Source organism: Phyllostomus discolor, chromosome 13 (assembly GCF_004126475.2).
Source record: "Phyllostomus discolor isolate MPI-MPIP mPhyDis1 chromosome 13, mPhyDis1.pri.v3, whole genome shotgun sequence".
Classification (NCBI taxonomy): domain Eukaryota; kingdom Metazoa; phylum Chordata; class Mammalia; order Chiroptera; family Phyllostomidae; genus Phyllostomus; species Phyllostomus discolor.
In genome coordinates this window covers 18,333,171-18,354,370 of record NC_040915.2, presented here as the reverse complement: position 1 = coordinate 18,354,370, position 21,200 = coordinate 18,333,171, and the positions used below count along the sequence as shown (strand labels likewise).

Genomic DNA, 21,200 nt, shown 5'->3' with positions numbered 1-21,200 from the left:
ATGGGAATACCTTGCATGTCTGTGTACCTGTGCACGGTACTGCCTACACCAAAACCATTGCAGACGTCAGTGTTAATAACAAATAATGGTGATTTCTGGCCCTTGTGGAAGGCTTACTGTGTGCCAGGGGTGGACTTGGGGCTTTAAAGTATGTTTCCCATTGAATCCTCCCAACTCTATAGGTTGATACTGGCCTGTACCTCTTTAAGTGAGAAGAACTCTTCTTAAAGAGTTCTTCTCTTCTGCTTCAAAAGTTGAAGACAAATGAGTTCTTGTCCAAGGTCACCCAGCAGTGAGTGTGGCAGAACAGAAGTCACTCCCAGCCCTGTCTGCTTGTCAAGCCCATGTTCCTGAACTCCGCAGCAGGTCGCGTCAATGGAGCATAGGTGGGCACACCTGTTTAAAAGAACAGTCATGATGTTGACACAGAGGAAAGACTTTTTGTTTTCATAAACAATGTGTTTTTGAATCAATACCAATACAAAGGGTCAAATTTTTATCAAGACTTTGAAAATGAGTGGAGGGAATGAAGTATTCTAAGCACTGATGTGGATTATATTCTAAGTGGGTATTTTTTCCAGTCCTGCCACTGTACTTAATCACATTTGCTCTCTGGCTTCAGTTTCTAATCTAGTAAAATGAGGTTGAAGAAGGGGATGGGCAGGCGTGCTAATGGCAGGCTTTCTGGCTGGAAGTTTCCGTGATGCACTACGTCTGTCTTTGTGACCACAGACAGATCTCCTTGGTGTGTGCTGACGGTGTGTTCCGGGGTGAGTTGCGGGGACACAGGCATAGGCTTAAATGGTCCCAGGATTTCAGGCCTGGCTGCCCTTACTGATGGATCAGATCATCCTTCTTGCAAGAAGGCTCTGGTGCAGCCAAGAGGCGGACCAGAAGGGTTCCATCTCTTTGCCAAAAGCCACTGCAGATGGAGGAGCCGGTCCTGTCTGGGCGGCCCATGACTTTGAGAGGAGCCATTTGGCAAAGTTATTGGCAGGAGCTGCCTTGCAGCATGAATGCTGGAGACTGTCCTGGGGTGGAGTGAATCAGGGACGCAGCAAAGGTGGCTGGTGGAACAAATAACCATCTGGTGAGCCGGGCACTGCTCATCTTGCGGCACCGACAGGCAGGAGCAAGTGCCAGTCGGTGAGGCTGAGTGCTCAATGACACGATGTGACAGGCACAGTGGAATTTCTCCCTGGCTATTGTGTGCTTCATGAAGGGGGTTATAAACCCCATGTGAACCTGGCTCCTTCAGAAATCAGGAAGGCTCCAATGTCTTCCACCGTTCCAAAGTAGGAAAGGAAATTCATCAATTCACACAAAGCCCATGGATTGTATTTATCACCAGGTGCTATGCAGATTGTGCAGGGGACTATGGTGAAGTATAAGTTCTTGTTCTCAAGTATCTTCCCATCTATTCAGGCAGATGACATTCTTCTGGCCTTCTCAAAATGTACTTCACCTTGTGCCAGGCTGTGTGAGTCTGTGCTGTGTTGGCCTGTCAGTCACCCCAGGTGGCCGAGGCGGTAGAAACAGAGCCTGCTGGCTCTGGACCCACTTCCAGCAGTGCTGGCTCTGTGGTCTGACCGGTCATGCTGCATCTCTGATTGTTTTCTCTTTTCTATCCAAAAATGGGTTTCCTTGGCATGGTTCCAATGAAACACACTCCACCTGGATTCAGGGTGCTTCCTCCTGTAGGCTGATGGAGGACCATGGAGCCACCAGCACATGAAACGGCCAGTTGCACGTGGCTAAAGACAGTGGTGATTTCATAGCATCCTGAGCATTTCACACCCGTGAACTGGGGACTGGGGCTGCATGCCAGGCACTTCTCCAGCTTCCTGTTCTCCTCTTCTGGAGAGGGATGGATGCAGGGGATCCTTTGCGAGAGGTGTGGCCCCGTGGGGAGGTTGTCACTGCCAGAAGGGCTGATGTTTTCTTCCCTATAAAATGTGGAAGGAGATGAGGCAACATGCCCCCTGCTAGTATATTACTGGTTATGTGAGAATTAAATAAATACAAAAGAATATCTCTCTTGTTCTATGCATTTGGGACCAATGGTTGACAGTACTTTGGAAAAGTTAAGGCAGAGAATTATAAAAAAATGGTACCTATTTTTTCCTCTATTTATTTCATAATTGACTTTATTTATGGTCAGAACTACTGATTTTTATTGTATATTTTCCATTACCATTTATCCCCCTTATACCCTGTCCTACTCCACCTCAGCCCCCCAAGTCACCACACTGTTGTCTGTGTCCATGAGTCCTTCTTCCTTTGTGCTGGATCCCTCCACTCCTCAGCCCCCTCCAAGAGCTGTCTGCCTGCTCTCTTACCTATGAGTCTGTCTGTATTTTGCTTGTTTGTTCAGTTTGTTCATTACATTCCACATACGAGTGAAATCATATGGTGTTTGTCTTTCTCGGACTGACTGGAAGGGCTTTTGATGAATCAAGGCTTAATCCCTTAGCATGCATGGGTTTGCTGATTGAGGGTTATATTTTTGTTATACAAGCCACACCCAGGATGGCCAAGACCATGTTTGGGTTTGGTCCTTGAGGTTGAGTGGGAGGGCAGACACCTGAGACGCAGCCGTGCTCCAGACCCATCTGGGTGTCTATGGTTGTCCCCCGTCTTCTGTCTCTCCTACCTTTAATTCACAGTTTTTGTCATCTTTTGAAAGCATTCCACTCAGCTTTCATGTGAAACAAATACTCTTTCTTTTCACACCTTCTTTTCCTCACCTTCTGTGATATTTAATTAAGTAACAAGTATAGCTGAAATCAGGAGATGTGGGAACAAACACCCTGGAAACACGCAGCTCCAACCAGAAGAAGCTGCAAAGTGTGCCCCGGTACCAGAGACTGGCCCACTGATTAGAGCAGAGAGCATGCTATAGGCCTATTTTACAGAGGGAATGGAAGGCATTTTTTTCATCCAGTGAGTCTTCCACTTAGAAGTCTGTTAGGACAGCTTCTGTTGTAATTACAATGAGGAGGAAGAGCTCCCACATGCTGAGTGCTTGCTGTAAACTAGGAATTAGGTTAAGTCCTTTATATGTACTATATATGGTATGCTCTATATGTATGCATGGTGTACTATATATATAGATATAGATATGATAGAGATACATGAATATGTGTGTGTATCATTTGATTCTCACACCAACCATCGGAAGTATCTACAATTAAAGCTGAATTAAGTGAGATTTTAGGACTGTTTTTACTATTGTTTGTCCATCTTCTTATATATGGTGCCTGCCTGGCAAATAGCACACATTACATATTTATTAGGAAAGTTAAGGGAATAGATTTCTATTTTAGTGATGCCAAAACTGGGGCTTAGAGAATTTATGTAATCAGCGGACTCAGGACTTGAATGCATACAGGTATGTCTGACACAAAAATATATGTTCTTAAGAACAAACTTAGGTGTATTACAGTAATTTTCTACAAAGTTCTCGGTCATATATTTTGGATTCCATATTGCCCTATGAATAACTTTGTAACAGGATACAAATTTGGTATCATCTCCACTTTGTACAGGTGTGTAAATGTGCAAGAACAGGGGTAAGGAAACTTCTGTAAACAGCTAAATAGTAAATATTTTAGGCTTGGCTGTCACACAGTCTGCCCCAACTACTCCACGCTGCCATTGTGGCGTGTGGGTCCGGCTGTGTTCTAGCAAAACTCTTCTTGCAAAATCCAGTGGTGGCCCATGGACGTTAGTTTGAAACCCAAAGAAGTTTTAAAATGTTTTTCTTCCAAGTGATGGGCTGCCGGCAGTGCGGGAGGGAAGCCGAACCGAACGGGAATGACTTAGCAGGGAGAGGCAGGCCTGTGGGACTCCGGCAGGTGGGGAGGCGCGGCAGGAGCTTCCCTAAGGGAGAGCGGAGTCTCGGGTGGGGAGCGGAGGCCCAAAGAGGCAAGGAAAGTGCTGTGTTCTTTGAGCAAATGAGCTACAGGTGACAGGTGTGATGAACTGTTCAATAGCCCTGTGGAATACCTGCAAGTAACCATAGCTCTTCCAAGTAGTGTCCTGCAATTGTTCACTCAGTAGTCATTTAGAAAATATTTATTCTGTACTAGGCATCATGCTAACATAAACAGGCATTATTCTGTACTAGTCATCATGCTAACATAAACAGGCATACCACAAAAAAGAAGCAAACAGGTGTACCCCTCTCTCATAGAGCTGGTATTCTATTGGGAAGATACATGTTAAATAAACACAAACACAAGATTATGACTGTATATCTTGTTAAACACTATATAGGAAAAGCAAAGAGGTTATGAGAGAATAAAATGTACGTTCACTAATGAAAACTTGGAGTATAAAGAAAAGTGCAAAAAAGAAAACCACATTTACCTCTAGCCTCAGACATGATCATTATAAATGCTTTTTGATGTATTTTGTTCCAGGGTGTGTGTGTGGGGCCGGGGGGAGGACTGGGGGAGGAGCGAGAAAGAAAAAGAGAGGGTCAGTAATGGGTGAGTACTGGAATTATGTAAAATGATATCCTATCCATTACTATTTTGTTTTTGACTCAAGCACAATGCTGTGAGCATTTTTCTGTAATATCCTGTGCTTAAACCAATCACCTAGTTTTAGCAATCACCTAATGCAGGAAATTGGAACTATTTTCAATATTTTGCCATAATAATTGTGTGGTAAAAATTGAACTAATCTAAATCATTTGCTTTAATAATTGTGTGATAAATAATTGAATTAATCTAAATCATCTTTTTGGTTATTTCCTTAGAACAAGTTTCTAACATCAAGATTGCTAGGATAAAGAGTACAGACAATTAATTTTCTAGATAATATTAATCAGCTGCCTTCTAAAAATGTTGTACCCTGGATCACCTTTACAATTGCCCTCCTTTTTGCCCCCTTTGTTCAGTCTGTATTTTGCCTCTGCCTTACACTGGCACCGATTTTCAGGTTGTTCAAGTTCAGACCAGAAAACTTATGTGGGGTGAAGATTAGGGAAAAAAGTCCATAAAGATCTAACCATGGAACTTGACTTTGATCCCATTGCCCTTGTTTTGCCCCAAAGCCCCAGGCACTTTTACCTGTTCTGAGAGGAAAGCAAGCTCAGCTCTCAGCCTCTGCCGTTAAACACATGGGTGAGTAGCTTATTCTCTGGGATTTAATGCCCATCTGTATTTTAAAAAATGACATTCATGGTTCCAGGGCATCATTTGTAGATAAGTATACGGAACCTAGTGACCCAGAAATGTCCATTTTTCTCAAACTGGTCTTCAAAGAATAGTGGACCCAGAATGACGACAAGTATGGTGGGGAGGGAGGGTTCAAATATGACATTTCTGAAACCTACGTTAACTTTTCCTTTGTTAATCCCATGTATGGTCAAATGCAATTTCCACCCAGGCAAATCTGAGTAAAACAGACTCTGTCATTGGCTTTACAGTTCCAGCCATGTCTAGTTTTCCCTAAAAATTGGGAGCATGATTTAGTGGAAACGAAAAGTGCAAATCTTACAAACCACTGCTGGGATTGCATTTTTAGCGCATAATTTTTAGTCCCTCTTCAAACGATAGTGGCTGTCCGCACTTCAGCAGTCTGTGGGGACTGCAGCTGGGAGCCGGTCTGTAGTTTCAGCTCGTTGTGCTTGAGTATCGGCAGGCAAGTTTCTCCCTCTGAAGTGTCTTGAGGCATTGAAATGAGAATACTAAGTTTTCTAAGACATTTATCCTGTAAAAAAAAAAAGTATGAAGTACTAAAAACTATCCACAGAATAGGACCTATGCGTTAAATGTAAAAGGGTGCGTGTAAAAGATAAAATGTAAAAGGATGCGTGGGTGGATGGGTGGACAGTTGAATGGATAAAGATTTGTGGTGGTTTGTAGGAGACCCAGTTGTTTCCTCTGAGGACTAAAAGTGCCAAAGCAGCTTCTAGAAACATCAAGTTTAAAGTCATGATTTGGCATTATAACATTACCATCTACCTCTCCTCGCCTGTCCCTCTGGCCAGAGGGCAGGGCCGGAGGGACGGGGTGAAGCATCAGTCAGGGCAGTGCAGACCCTCAGGGCCGTGCTCCCAGGAAGCCAGTGGTGGTGCTGGCTTTCAGAAGGAAGACATGACAGAGGGGAGAAGAGTTCTCCTGGAACCCTGAGCTAACAGAAGAGATGGGGACATTTTGGTGCTTCTAGCTGACATCTCTTGCCATGACAAATGTCTCATTCCATTCCAGTTCTGTAGGATTAGCCTAGGTGATCCTACTACTAATGTGTATTGGGTTGGCCAAAGAGTTCATTTCTGTTTTTTCATACAGTGGCTCTAGTAGTGCTTCATTGTCTTGTACTTCATTCAAAACAATTTTATTAGATTGTATTGTGACAGCTGTTACATCAGCATGCATTTTTTTTAAATGATCAAAGTTGGTGAATTTTTGTACAGCCATTTTAATGTTGAAGATGGGAGAAAATACACAACATTTTCAGTGCATTATACTTTATTATTTCAAGAAAGGTAAAAATGCAATCAAAACACACAAAAAGATGTGTGCAGTGTTTGGAGAAGGTGCTGTGACTGACTAAATGTGTCAAAAGTGGTTTGGGAAGTTTCTTGGTACTGTAGACATTTTGGCCAAATGATTCTTCCCTGTGGGGCTGTCTTATTCATTGGAAGATGTTTAGCAGCACCCCTGGCCTCTCCCCACTAGAAGTCAATAGCAGGAGATGACCGACATACTCAAAATATCCAAATCAACAAAGTTATTGGTGAAAGTGAAAAATGTGTCTTTTATTTTATGGAAACAAACTAAACAGACCTTCTGGCCAACCCAATGCCATGCTTTCGAAATCAGTCACTTCAGTCACTCAGCCACTCAGTCACTTCCTAGGACCCCTTGCAGGGGCAGAGGTCAAACACTCGCTACGGTCTCCCCAGGACCTGGAGAACTCTGCACCATGGTGGAAAGGCAGAAGCAATCTCAGTATCACGCTGTGGCTGCCAACGTGCTTACTCAGTCCCTAAGCTTTCTCAGCACAATTTGAGATGGAAATTTTCCGATCAGAATTTTTCCTACAAGTCTTAGAAACTTGGATCGGAGCCCGTTGTGCAGGCCAGGGTTTTTTTTTCTTCTTCCAGTTACTTGACAAGCAGGTTGCCTTTGAGTCACTCATATGGATGGCCTTGATCTAGACATTGGCACATGCTGAAACAGCATAAAATATTTTCCTACTCTTGCTCGACCCTTTAAGAAAATCAGTCTGTACACAGTTTTCTCCTGTTTATAAACCTTAATGTTTTCTGCCTCTCTCCTCATCTCCTGGGTCTCTCCTAACTGATCTCCAAAGGAACCGGACTGGCTTGGGCTGGGTCCTCCCCACCCTGGGCCATTCCTGCTTCCCTGCCCCACATGTACTGTCCCCACTTCCCCAGGACCTACAGGCTTGCCGCAAACCCACATGTTCCCATGCAGGTTTTCCTGAACTCCTCAGGTTCTCACCTCCTGACAACAATCCTGTGAGCTGTAGGTATTATCTCCATTTCACAAACGTGAGAACTGAGGGCCAAGTGCAGACAGCCATCCAGAAAGAGGCAGACCTGGATATTGTTTTCCCAACGAGAAGGAAGCTCTTAGAAGGCAGCTGTCACGTTTTTGCTTCTCCTACAGAGGACAGTGGAGTGCTCGGCACACAGGTGCCTAGCAAATGGTTTTGAACTTGATTTGAGTTTGATAGTAGATTGGTAATACCTCTGTAGGTAGGAGAGCAGCCAGTTACATATTCTTTACTTGGGAATTTAAACCTGTAGGTCCCTCTAAACAGGTTGAAGCCGGGTTCTCCTACCCCCAACTACAGTGTAAAGATAGAGGGAACATGTCCAGTGATGTGCTATGTTATTTTGCAATCACTTGGAAACTGGCAGCTAATTAAAAGCAGAGCCTATTATTTATCCTGTAATTCATTCGTTTGTGGGTTTGTCCTTTTATTGTACTCTTTAAGCATCCAGCAAGTATTGATTGAGCAACTGAAACCTCATTTATGTGTGTGAGTTGGTATATGATTATATTAGTATGAAAAATATATAACAGTTTATTAACACTGGTTGTGGGGGAGGGGCGAAGCAAGCAAAAATAAGACTACTAAAAAACTTAAAGATTGTCACATCCATGATTTAAAAAAAGGAATGAATTCCTCTTGTACAAATGTCCATGTATATACATAAGGAATTCCTTGTGAAGAATCGCTTCCAAAATATTGATAATGGTTATCTCAGATTGGTAGAGTTTTCAGTAATTTTTACTATTTACCTGTGTATTTCCGATAATATGTGGTAGTTTTAAAATAAGTATATAATTGCATAATAAAGACAAGCTGTCGTTATGGTAAAAAAAGAATTCATGAGCATGTGCTGTGGGCAGAGAACTAGTTTCTAGATATCAATGTAGTAAATGTTCGCCTGAGTCCTTCCTGTTACTTTGAAGTCACATTAATAAATTTTCAAGTGAAAATCTGTTTGAACCTGGAAAAGTAATGATAAGTGGACACTACTAACTGCCAAATTATGTAACAAGAGTCCCTTTCAAGCTCTTACCTGTAGGTCTGGGTGAAAGGGCTTTGTCAGTGAGCTTGGCCCTTAGGTTTAGAGCCTCTTCCGTCCCTGTGTCTGGGCTGAAACAATAAAGGTAAGATGATATCTCTGACCTCAGCCAATCATTTCATAAGGAGGCTGGGGAGGCGTCTGGATGAGTCAGTAAAAATTGCAATGGTGGAAAAGCCATCTAAGAAAAAGTGTCCTAGGGCCCATGGGTCAGAGCCAGTTCCGCTGCACAGAAAGAACCTCACCGTCTGTGTTTATTGACACAGACGGTGGTTCTAATTACCCCGAAGGAATTCCTGGCATGTTTTGCCAAAGCCAGTCTGAAGATGTTTCTTCAGTGGATCAGTGACATCCCGACCAACTGGAGAGGTCTGCACATGGGGTCAAGTGTGGTACGTCGCCCCGTGACTGTTAGTGTCAGAGCATAGGTCTATTTTTATCAGAGTAATGTAGGCAAGGAGCTGCCTCTGTCCACTCATGAGATGCTCCTGACTTTGGAAAGTATGGCGTGTTTCACGTTTGAGAAGCTTTGGTTTGCTTGGCAGTGATTGATCATGGCCTCAGCAACTATCCTAACTTCTGGTTTTCTACTTTGGGTAAACTTGGCACGATGATCCAGCGCCAAAGTCTCAGTGATTAGTCAAGCAATCAGCTTTATAACCCCACAACCAGTGACCTGAATGGATGAATGAGCCAAATACAGGCTCAAGGGGAACGTGTACTTACGATCTTTAGTCTCACCTGTTTGTGTTGACCTATGAAACGTTTCAGGAAAAGAACTGTAACAGGGAAAGCAGGACGATGGTGTCACATCACAAAGCCCTTTTAATCTGTCGGATAATTTGAGGGGAAACCATAGCCCAAGATGTACATGAAGGCACCAAAGAAATTGTGTTCTTGATTTTCACATCTTTGCTCTTGAATCTCTTGGTCTTACCCTTCCAATGAGATGTAAAAGCACTCAAAAGTAATAAATCCTCTCTTGTATTGATCTCTCCAAGTTTAACTCCAGATGGAAATTTTTTCTTCTCCTCCCTGCATAAAAATGTCCTTCACACTATCCCCTTTCACTGCTGTCTCAACTGATCTCCCAAATTCTGCTCTCTAATGTGGACATGCAAGGGAGAAAAACATGAAACCGTGAAATCTGAACAGGAACCCAAAGGCATCCTTAGCAAAATACATTCTCACCCCTTTGTTGAGCTACTGAGAGTGTCTCTCTCCTGCTCCGTAACATAGCAGTTTGGTGATACTCCTTTTTGCTTACACAGAACGGTTTCTCAGACTATTTCATGCCAACATTGACTGATCTGGGGATTTGCCAGGCTTACACAGAAGTAAGGTCATTGGAATAAATCCCTTTTAACTGTCAAACCAGCTGACTGAAGAGTTCCACGGGTTCTTTGGTAATTATCAGTTTTAAATAGTCCCCTTCCCTCTTGCCTTTTAAATTAGTCTGTCAGTAAACCAACTTGGCTGACCAGGTTGAAATGTTAGCAGCCAAATTTTAAGCAAGACAGAAGTTACGTAAAACAGCCATACTGTCTTATACTCATGAAGGGATTTTATATTTCTGCAAAGTATTTTCACAGCTCTTATCTACTATGCATAATAAATTTGGAGAATAAACTTTATTTTCATTTCCTTAAGAAGGAAACTGAGATCTGGTGGGGGGGGGGGGGTTGATCAATGTGCCCATGATCACGTGGCTGATTTGTGGTGGAGACCAGACTGAGGTCCAGAGATTCTGGTTCCTAGAATAGAGTTCTTCCTGCAATACAAGAATACTGAATAAACCAATTATATTTTTTTAATTTATTCATTTTATTTTTTAAATTTTATTTTAATTGTTCAAGTACAGTTTTCTTTTACTCCTATCCCAGCCCACCCACCCAGTCCTCCCCACCTCCCTCCCATTTCCACCCACCCCCTAGTTTTTGTCCATGTGCCCTTTATACTTGTTCCTGTAAACCTTTCCCCCTTTCCCCTGAAATTCCCCTGAAATTCCCTCCCCTCTCCTCTCTGAACACTGTCAGCCTGTTCTCTATTTCAGTGTCTTTGGTTATATTTTGCTTGTTTCTTTGTTTTGTTGATTAGGTTCCTGTTAAAGGTGAGCTCATATGGTATCAATTATTATTTTTTAATATTTTATTTATTGATTTTTAGAGAGGGGGGAAGGGAGGGAGAAAGAGAGGGAGAGAAACATTAATATGTGGTTGCCTCTGGCTTGCCACCTACTGGGGACCTGGCCTGTGCCCTGAAAGGAAATCAAACCAGTGGCCCTTTGCTTCGTAGTCCGGTGCTCAATCCACTGAGCTACACCAGCCAGGGCCCAATTATTTTTTTAAAAATATTTTTCATCAGTGGATTGAGCGCGGGCTGGGAACCAAAGTGTCCCAGGTTCGATTCCCAGCCAGGATACATTCCTGGGTTGCAGGCCATAACCCCCAGCAACCGCACATTGATGTTTCTCTCTCTCTCTCTCTCTCCCCCCCCCCTTCCCTCTCTAAAAAAATAATAAATAAATAAAATCTTTAAAAATATATATTTTTCAGTTGCAGTTTACATTCCATATTATTTTGTATTAGATTCAGGTGTACAACACAGTAGTTAGATAATCATATGCTTTACACAGTGGTCCCCTCGACATTTGCAGTACTCACCTGGTACCTATAGAGTTATGACAATATCATTAACTATTCCCTGTGCTGTCCTTTACATCCCTGTGACTATTCCATGACTATCAATGTGAACTTCTTAATACTCTCACCTGTTTCGCTCCCTCCCCTCTGGCAACCTTTTCTCTTTGTGTTTCTATTTTTTTTTCTTTATTTGGCTGTTTAGATTATACATCTTGGTGAAATCATGGAATTTGTCTTTTTCTGATCAACTTATTTCACTTAACAATACCCTCTAGGTCCATTCATGCTGTTGCAAATGGTAAGAGTTCCTTCTTTTTATGGCTGAGCACTATTCCATTGTGTGTCTGTAGCACAGCTTTTTTATCCACTCATCTACTGATGGATACTTGGGTTGGTTCCATATCTTCGCTGTTGTAAATAATGCTGCTAAGAGCATAGTGAGGAGTATATTCTTTTGAATTAGTGTTTTGGGTTTCTTTGGATATATACCCAGAAGTGAGAATGCTGGGTCATAAGGCAGATCCAGTTTTAATTTTTTGAGGAACATCCACACTGTTTTCCACAGGGGCTGCACCAGCTTGCATTCCCACTGACAGAGCGCAAGGCCTTCCTTTGCTCCACATCTTCACCAACACTTGTTTGTGGGTTTATTGATGGTAGTCATTCTGACAGGTGTGAAACTGTATCTCACTGTGGTTTTAATTTGCATTTCTCTGGTGATTAGTGATGTTGAGTATCTTTTCAAATGTCTACTGGTCATCCGAGCATTCTCCTTGCATTGTTTGTCTTTTTTTGCTGTTGAGCTGAATAAACCAGCTTTCACTGAACTCCCAACTAGGTCAAAACTTGTGGTCTTAGAAAAAAAATGTTCATTCTTGTTGACTCCTCTGCAAGGTGTTAGCCACCTACATCCTTTGCACAAGGTTCTTGGGGAAGAGCAAGTGCCATAGCCCCGTGATTGTTGGGCCTGGGTGTGAGATGTGTCTCTTTCCTGAGGGCCAGTCATTGTTGCTGTTGTCAAGTGGAAGGGCTTTGGGGCCGCACTACTGGCCAGTGCGGCAAGCCTCGAAGAACTAGGGTTTGTTGATTTTAAAGATGTGGAAAAGCCCAGTGAACTTAGCTCCATTTCATGACTAAATACTATACCTGGATATCTAACTCGCAAGTATCTGTCATATGGAACAAGTAAGACAACAGGGAAGAAAGACAATGGATTGATGATTTCCATCAGCCCCATTATCTCTGGAAATGTAATATAAAGGCAGGGAGGCTACATTTACTGCATGGTTTTTACACACTATGTATATATTTTGCTTCATTTCTTCTTACATGAATAGTTGGCTTCTTTATTGAGAAGAAGGGCTTATTACTTAAATCCCCTAACTCTAATTTTCCATATTAAAATCAGGACAATAATAGTAACCACCTCCCATGTTGTTGTGAGGAGCCAGTGAGAATAGTTGGTTCATTGCCTGACATATGTTGAACGTTCAGTAAATGGTTGTGTGAGTATTTCTAGAAGCTTTAGGGGTCATAAGTATTATTTGAACAGAACCATACATTTCTTTCTGCCCTCCAAATTCCTAGACTTCAGGATTATACTAAAATATATATCCAGGCATACCTCAGGGATATTGTAAGTTTGATTCCTAACCACCTGAATTAAATGGAGTCAGTCTGTTGTTGGTAGAGGGTCTTGCCTTCAATTCATTAAACATTTAACATCTGTGAAGGGCAATGAAAGCAAAATGCAGTAGATGAGGTGTGCCTGTACTTCGGTGGTTAAGGACAAGGACTCGGGAGGCAGCTGGGTTTGTATCCTGGCTCCACTTGCTAGGCCTGTGACCTTGGGCAAGTGATTGACCTCTTTAAGCCCAGGTGCCTCCTCTGTAGATGAAGATAACAATGCTGAACATCCTAAGCTGGTTGTGAGTACAGGTATACCTGGTTTTATTGCACTTTTCTTTATTGAGCTTCACAAATGTTGTACTTTTTTTTTTTTACAAATTGAATGCAAGACCCTCCACCAGCAAGAAAGATTATAACTTGTTTTATTGCAATTATCACTTTATTGCAGTGGTCAGGAACTGACCCTGCAATAGGTACGCTTGTATTGGATACAACAGCGCATATAATGTGCTCAGTTAGAGCACTCCCAGGTACATAGTCTGCAGTAACCATTCAATAATTTTAGGCTCTATGTGCATGAATATTAGTACAGTTATCCATCTGTCATTAAAACATAATCATTAATTTTAAGAGACACTTGGTTTTGATTACAAAACAAAGCAGAAATAAGTTAACACCCCAACCTTAGTCTTTGATCCACGATCAGTTAGGGCTAATGGTGACTGATCCCTTTCAGGTAATAAATATAACCTCAGATAATAATAAATGAAATTCTGAGAGAGGCTAAGCCAACTGCTGCCCTTTTCTGAGTGTGAAATAAAGCATCAGGGACCTAAAACCAGGTATCTCCTCTTTGTACCAGGAGTAGGACCGTTTTAAAGGGTGATATCTTTGAGCTATTAAAAAATTAATAACAGATTAATTAAACCTTCTTTATATTTAGTGGTATGTTGAAATCTATTAAAGCTCAATTCTGTGGTTTTTTTTAAAAAATCTTGCACCTTAATTTTGGTGCTACTTTTTGTATTGCCTTATTCACAGGTTCTCCTAGTTTATAATCTTATACCTGTGAATACTTCAAGAGGAAGAGAGCCCCATCTCACCTGTGGAATGACTTGCTCCTATTTCTGAGATGTTCACATTGCTTCAGAGTCGGTCTATGTACCAGCGCTGTCTCCCCATTTTTTGCTTTGCTCCTAGCCCCACTTTATGAAGCTTTACCTCAAAAACTTCATACCCTATGAACCCAGCCCCTCTTTAATGATAATATGTGAAGATCGCTCTCCTAACCACTCCAGCCTCCTGACTCCTCCCTGGAAGCTCTATTGTAGGTGTTTCCACCTGTAACAGGTATCAGAATCACCTGAGTCTACCTGTAACAGGTATCAGAATCACCTGCTGTGTATGTTAAGTGGAACTTGCTGGGCTCCTCCGGAGTTGCTCATTGAAGGGGCTGGGGGTAAGGCCCACAAATTGGGTTTCTGTCAGTGTCCCAGTTGCTGCCCAGGCTGCTGCCCCGACAGCACTTTAAGAACTGCTGCTCCCTGACACCAGAAGGCAGCCCCCTTCCAGTGGAGGAGACTGGAGCACAGAGAGGTTTTGCAGAGTTGATGGCATCACCCTAGTGGCCTAGATGTTGATGGGCCAGGAGCCGCCTCCCACAAAGAGACTGGAGGGGGGTCCGGGGAGTGTGCAGTGCACCTGTATGTTACCGAAAGTCGAAGCAGCACTGCTGCTTGGAGTCTGGATCTGAACCCCGTGTTTGTCACAGGAGCCACGGGAGAGCCCAGCACAGAAATTATGAAGCATGAATTATCCAGATGAAAGCACCTATGGAAACAAAGGTATCATTATTGTTATTTATACCTACTGTTCTTAATGAAATAGCAATGTGGAAGCACTGGCTATTTTGGAGTGCTCAACAGTTGCAATTCACCTTTTAAATAGAAAGTGTAGAGAGGAAACATCAGTTGACATACTGTTTTAAGAACTAGAAACACATTTTGATGAAGCGTGTTGGTACACAGCAGTGACAAATTATGACTGGTTGTAAAGTGACCAGGAGAGAGAGAGACTAGACTAGATGAGGGCAGACCCCACTTTGTAGACACTAGAGAGAGAGTTCGAGTCAGTTACTGGACCAGACAGATATATTAACTCCCTTTACCAAGAAAAAGGGTTGGGGGTCAGGGGGTGAAGCAAGAGACCATATGGACTTCTTCCTTTGTGTCTAATGAGGAATGAAGGGTCTTACTCCGTGGGTAGTTTTGAATTAGCAAGCAGGTCCAGAAATCTCATGCAGGAAAAACAGTGACCTCTGACCTGTTTGGAACGTGTGGGAGCCTTTTCAATATAACCCGTAAGTAGTCCCACCTGATGTGGAAGAGGCACCATGAAGAACTCTGCGAGTGTTTTACAATTCGCTTCTTGAACCTGTGTGGTGAGCTACTTCGCTTTATAGCCTTTACTTTTGGCTGCATTTGGGGGCCCTGGAAAATACAGTTTAGTACACAAGAATGGTGTATTTTTATTGAAGTAAAAGACTCCTCAGAGACTGTTCTTTGAGGTGGAGTTTGTAACAGAGGTAGATGAGGACACAGAGATGGACCAAAGAGGAAGACAATCAGAAAAGAGGAGCTACTTACTTGTAAGGACAGGAATGGAGAAAAAAACATTTAAAAAATGTTCATAGAGAAGTGAAGTTAAATGTGGTCAAAGACTTAAAGGCAGAAGCAAACAAAGATCAGATGTGTAGACTGTGTGTGTCTATGTTTGTGTGTATTTGCTGTCAGCCTGTGGGTGTGGGTGTGTCAGATGCTAATATCCCAAGGGGACTGTGCAGCCTTAGCTTTACACGTGTATAGATTCCACACAGTTTATATTTAATATTTTTTAAAATATAAGCTAAGAGAGCAGGGTTTATATTTTAATAATACCTTGCAGTGTTTGTGACGTGCAGTAGAGTTCAGATCTTTCCTTGCTATGGAAAAGTTTACATTCTTCTGTCTGACCTATTTTTTAAAAAGGTTTATATCTGTTGTAATTCCAACATACCTTTATCTCATTCATTTTAACCAAGTAACATTTTTAATGCATTCTAATGTGCTATTCATTGGCAGTATGAGTTTGATTCGATTTGCCGTCAGTAATACTACTTGAATGGGAGGGGGCTGGAGGCCTTGGATAGATTCCTCTGGAGTTCCCAACTTTATGCCCTCTTTACCGCCTCCAGGAGGGAAGGAGAGGGGCAGGACTGAAGTATTTATTTGGTCATGTTTTTCTGGTCTGTCCTGTCTGACTCAACATTTCCAAAAGCACAAAGCTGCAAGTGAGAAAGAGCTTGTTGTGAGAAAGAATGCCAAGGATGAATACCTGGTTTTCACCGTGCCTCATCAAGGGCAATGTTTCTGAAAAATCCTTTCAAAGTACAAACAAGGTGTCCTGTTCAAAATGCTAAGGGGTTGGTAACTATGTAAGCGTTGTGCGTAGCTTCATGAATAAGTGTGAGGTCTAGAATGAATGTGTGTGTGTGTCTTAACATAATGTGTCACTGTCAAGGCATTATTTCCACACCTTACATTCTTCAGGAATGGAATTCAGTGGACTTTGGTTAACATTGCCCTGAGTTTTCAACGTGAGGTTAAGATTCCTTAATAGCACTCTAAAGCATGAAGCCACATATGACGGACTGTCTCTGATTCCCAAAGTGCTCCAATGAGAAATAACATTTTACTGTGTGGCCACAGATTTGATAGGAAAGGAGTCTGTCATCCATCCTTTTATTTAAGTGTTATCGCGGCACTGACTGTGTCCCTGGTGCTGTGCGTCGCACTGGGGGTCTGCACAGAGGTCGAAGACAGACCCGTTCTTTTTAAAGAAACTCATGGCCTATTGGGAGGGACACAGAACAGACGATTATACTGCAGTGGGAGAAGTTCCACGACAGGGAAAGTACAAGGGACTGTGAGACAATGAAAGAGGGCTCAGAGGAGGACTAGTGAAGGCCAAGGCCAAGCTGAGACCCGGATGAGGAGAAAGAGGAGTGAACAGTGCATCAGGCAGGGAGCAGGGTACAGTCAGAAGATAGTGACTTCATCCTCTCTGGGTTCTTCAGTAGTTCGGCGACTTCAGGAAAAAGTCTACCCTGGAGATTCAGTTTTCTTATCTTCCTGTGGGGGGTGGGGGGGTTGGGAAATGGTGGGGGCAGAGATGGTGGCCATGGTGGGTGGTGGTGGTGGAGGGGAAAGGCACAAACAGTAGCTGCTAATCGTTAATGGATACTTACTATGTGCTGTGTTGACGTATACTAAGCATTTTTCATGAGTGAGTTATTATTAGAGTTTTACAATAACCTTGTGAGGCAAGTACCATCGTTATTTCTGTTTTACAGATGAAAAAAAGAGAGGTTTAGAAAGGTTAAGTAGCTTGCTCCAGGCCAGCCTGCTCGTAAGTGGAAAAACCAGGATTTGAAAACAGGAGTTCACTCTAGTGGGGAGTGTCCAACCTGCGGCCCAACACAAAATCATAAATTTCCTTAATGATTGTTGGACACCTGTCTACAGCCTGTATTTGCCACTGTTCCTATGCAGTGAACAGTCTTTTTCAGAGGGCTGACATGAAAAAAAGAGCGGGAGAACTCATTTACAAGAGCCCTTTAACCTGCACGGAACTCGCGTGTTGAGCTGAGGCATGAGTTGCGTGCTCAGTAACTAGCCTGGGATAAAAGTGAAAATGGTTTCGGCCATCTACGGGCTGCTGTTATTTGCCTGGTTAGCAACTCCTCTAACACTGTGGCCTCAGCATGTCAGCAGTCAAAAGTGGCACTCCCTGGGGACATTTTTTTTTGAAGCAACAGAACATGAGATGAGGTGGACCGTGGATTTGCTTGCACATGGCAACTGATATGTTAGAAAGTCCTCCAGCATTTCTGAGTCCGTTAATATCTGTTAATCACTCCTTGCCCCTCTGTAACCGCTCAGCACAAAACAAAAGGGAGGCTTGGCAATCGTCCCATTTCTTTTCAAGAATCTTGGCTTCTAATAGGGATAATCCAAAGCCTCAGATGGACTTAAAATTCTAGACTACCCACTTGACCTGTACACATCTATCGTTTCTATCCTGCCTCCACTGGTTTTTTTTTTGTACCAAATAGACTTTTGTTCCTGTCATCTCGTGATGAAAAGGAGCCCAGCATGCTCCTTGCATATATTGCCACTCTAATCAGCCAGTGTATGGTGAATTTGGGACTGTCTTTGCTGGTATCACACAAGCAGGTCCGTGTCGCTGGCCAGTGCGTTGGCACCATTAAGAGTGGTTGAGACTGTTGCGAGAGGGGTGGCTGGACATGCTTTGGGCACAAAGAGCATGCCTCCGCTTCAGCGGGAATGGCAGTTGACAGTAGGGAGATCTGCAGTGAACCAAAGTAATGGATTTTTCTTCATCACAGTTCAGTTCTGGAGCCTAATTGTTAGTTTGTTTAAGTTCCGCTTGAGACCTGATTGGGGGAGGGGGAGAGGGGTCCCTTTGGAGGCTTGATTGAGCTAATGTGAAAGGCAAGACTGTAATTCAGCCATACTAGTGAAATGCAAACAGTTTCATGTATTAATGGCTACTAATGACCCGTAATCAAGCTATGATTTCTTAGGTTAAAAACAAAGATGCAATTACTTTATTTGCTCAGGAATGTAAACAGAAGAATTCATCAGACCGCTGATTGTTCTCTGCTACAGTGAGACAGGGCATTCGCCCTGAGCTGGGGCACCTTGGGCGTTGGGGCTGCCATTGTCAGCTCTGAGATTTTCCTATCTTTTTTGCCAACCCCTTGTGAGTCTGTGATCTTCATCAAAAAGGGGCCAAGAGGATATTGTCCTGGGCGTCCTTTCTCTGTGGCTTTTCCTCTTGATAAGCAAGCCACTTCAGTGTTAACTTTTCTCTTTCCACTCCACTCTGGTCTTGTGCTTCAACTGGTTCCTATTCCCACAGTATCCCCATTCATTCAGCAAATATTTAGCCCAATTGTTGAGGGCCAGCCATGCTCCAAACACTCTCCTGGCCTTAAGGTTTATAAGGGTGGTCAAGTGAGTCTTGACTCAATTGTTGCAAAATGTTATGCTTTCACCAGAGATGCCTCTAAGGTGTTCTCTTGCACTAACTGCTCCTTGCATTCCTTATCGTGAAAACCAGGGGAAAACCTGCTGGCATGAAACAGATACCCTGTTGAAACATGCATCTCAGAGGACAAGGTACTTGGATCCTTTGGGGTATGTCAAAACTGGCAGTAGCAATTTTGAGGGATTATCGTGACTCTTTAGGAAAGATACACCTGTGTTTTGCCTAGTCTTTTATTTCATTTGAGGAAGTAATGCATTTAAATCCTTATGGGAGGGCCTGACATGAGAACATACAGTCCTTTAATCCTTCGTCAAGTGCAAATGCTGTGCAGTGTGAGAGTGGGGAGCAGTGGGGCCACAGGTGATTCTGGTGAGGCCTGTGGGTGTGAGCTCGTGCTGAAACAGTGGGCGTGGTCTCTCTCCCTTGGAACATGGCTCCCCTCCTTCCCAGAACTTCTTGCACACTTGTGAAGTTCACGGATCTGAAATGGCTGTCAATCCGTGTTGGCTCTTTCCTCCACTCCCCGAACGTGAGCGCCTCTGTCTCTTGCTGCAGCATGTATCCCAAGGCCTCACAGTGCCTGGCACGTAATAAATAAGCTCAGTAAATGTTTGTTATGAGTGAAATCTAGGCATGATGATTAGAGCTTACAAAACAATAGAGCCATTTGGGATATTAAAAAATAAAGCAAAATTACTTGGTAACAGTGATTTTTTAAAAAAATCTTTTATTGAATTTGTTGGGGTGACATTGGTTAATATAATTAAATGGGCTTCAAATGTACAATTCTGTATCACTTGTATATGGTATTGTGTTCCCTGCCCAAAGTCAAGTCTCCTGTCACTGCCCATTCCCCCTTTCCCCTCTTTTACTCCCCACCCCCTTTCCCTCTAGTAAGTACCCTACTGTTGTCTGTGTCTATGAGGGGTTTTTAATCCCTTCACCTTTTCACCCAGCCCTTCAACCCTCTCCCCTCTGACAGCTGTCAGTCTGTTCTCTATATCTATGAGTCTATTTCTGTTTTATTTTATTCATTAGATTCCACATATGAGTGAAATCATGTGGTATACATATCTTTCTCTGGCCAGTTTATTTCACTTAACATAATGCTCTCCAGGTCCATCCATGCTGTTGCAAAGGGTAAGATTTCCTCCTTCCTTTTTTTTTCTTTTGTTTTTGGTTACAGCTGAGTAGTATTCCATTGTGTAAATGTACCAGAGCTTTTGTACCCACTCATCTATTGATAGACACTTGGGCTGCTTCCAAGTCTTGGCTATTGTTAATAATGCTACAGAGAACACAGAGGTACATATACTCTTTCAAATTAGTCTTTCCGTTTTCTTTGGAGATATTCCCAGAAGTAGAATCTCTGGGTCATCAGGCAGTTCTATTGTTAATTTTTTAAGGTACCGCCACACTGTTTCCACAGTGGCTGCGCCAGTCTGCATTCCCAGCAGCAGTGCACGAGGGTTCCTTCTTCCGTACATCCTTGCCAGCACTTGTTGATTTATTAATGACAGCCATTCTGACAGATGTGAGGTGAAATCTTATTGTGGTTTTAATTTGCATTTCTCTGATGACTAGTGATGTTGAACATCTTTTCATATGTCTATGGGCTGTTTGTCCTCTTTGGAGAAGTGTGTAGTCAAGTCCTTTGCCTGTTTTTAAATTGGATTATTTTTTTGTTTGGTGTTGAGTTGTATAAATTTATCTTTATAAATTTTGGATATTAACCCCGATAACAGTGATCTTAAAAGGTTAGGTCTAGTAGATGATCAGTCCCATAGCTGACTTCTTCTGGATAGGATTTTTCATGGCCCCTTCCACATAATATCTATTTCTGTGCATTAGTACCCATATGAAAAAAGGGGTCTCCTGTTTCTTTGGACACTACTAATGCCTAGCAGTGCTATTTCTTATAAGGGCGACTGATCAAATTTCTGGTGTGAAATGACATATTCTTCAGAATCCAAAGAACTTGAATGTTCAAGAAAACCTTGAAAAGAGTGTGGATGGATGGTACAGTCACTTTACCTTCATTTATTCAATGGATATTTATTGGGTACTTAGTGCAGGTGTGGGGTCAGGTGCCAGGACTATGGAGTAACAAGGCCCTCTGGGGAAATATATTCATCAAAGAGTAATGCAGACAAATGTACAGTTGCACCTGTGACAACCATGGTGAAGGAGGAGCCCGTGGTTGTTTGGGTGTGTGCAGTAGGAAGACTGGATCTGGAAAG

General features: G+C 42.7%; 1 protein-coding gene across 7 annotated transcripts in view; it reads left to right on the top strand.

The window, feature by feature from the left end:
* Window positions 1-21,200, top strand: part of PPP2R2B (protein phosphatase 2 regulatory subunit Bbeta) — a 484,254-nt gene that overhangs the window by 165,304 nt on the left and 297,750 nt on the right. Inside the window, exon 2 of one of the 7 annotated variants that reach the window (XM_036014724.1) lies at window positions 14,621-14,693. The exons of the other annotated variants lie outside the window; for them this stretch is intronic. Within the exon in view, the coding sequence (XP_035870617.1) occupies window positions 14,657-14,693 (37 nt within the window). The 5' untranslated portion in view covers window positions 14,621-14,656. The remainder of the gene's footprint in view (window positions 1-14,620; window positions 14,694-21,200) is intronic. 7 annotated transcript variants of the gene reach the window in all.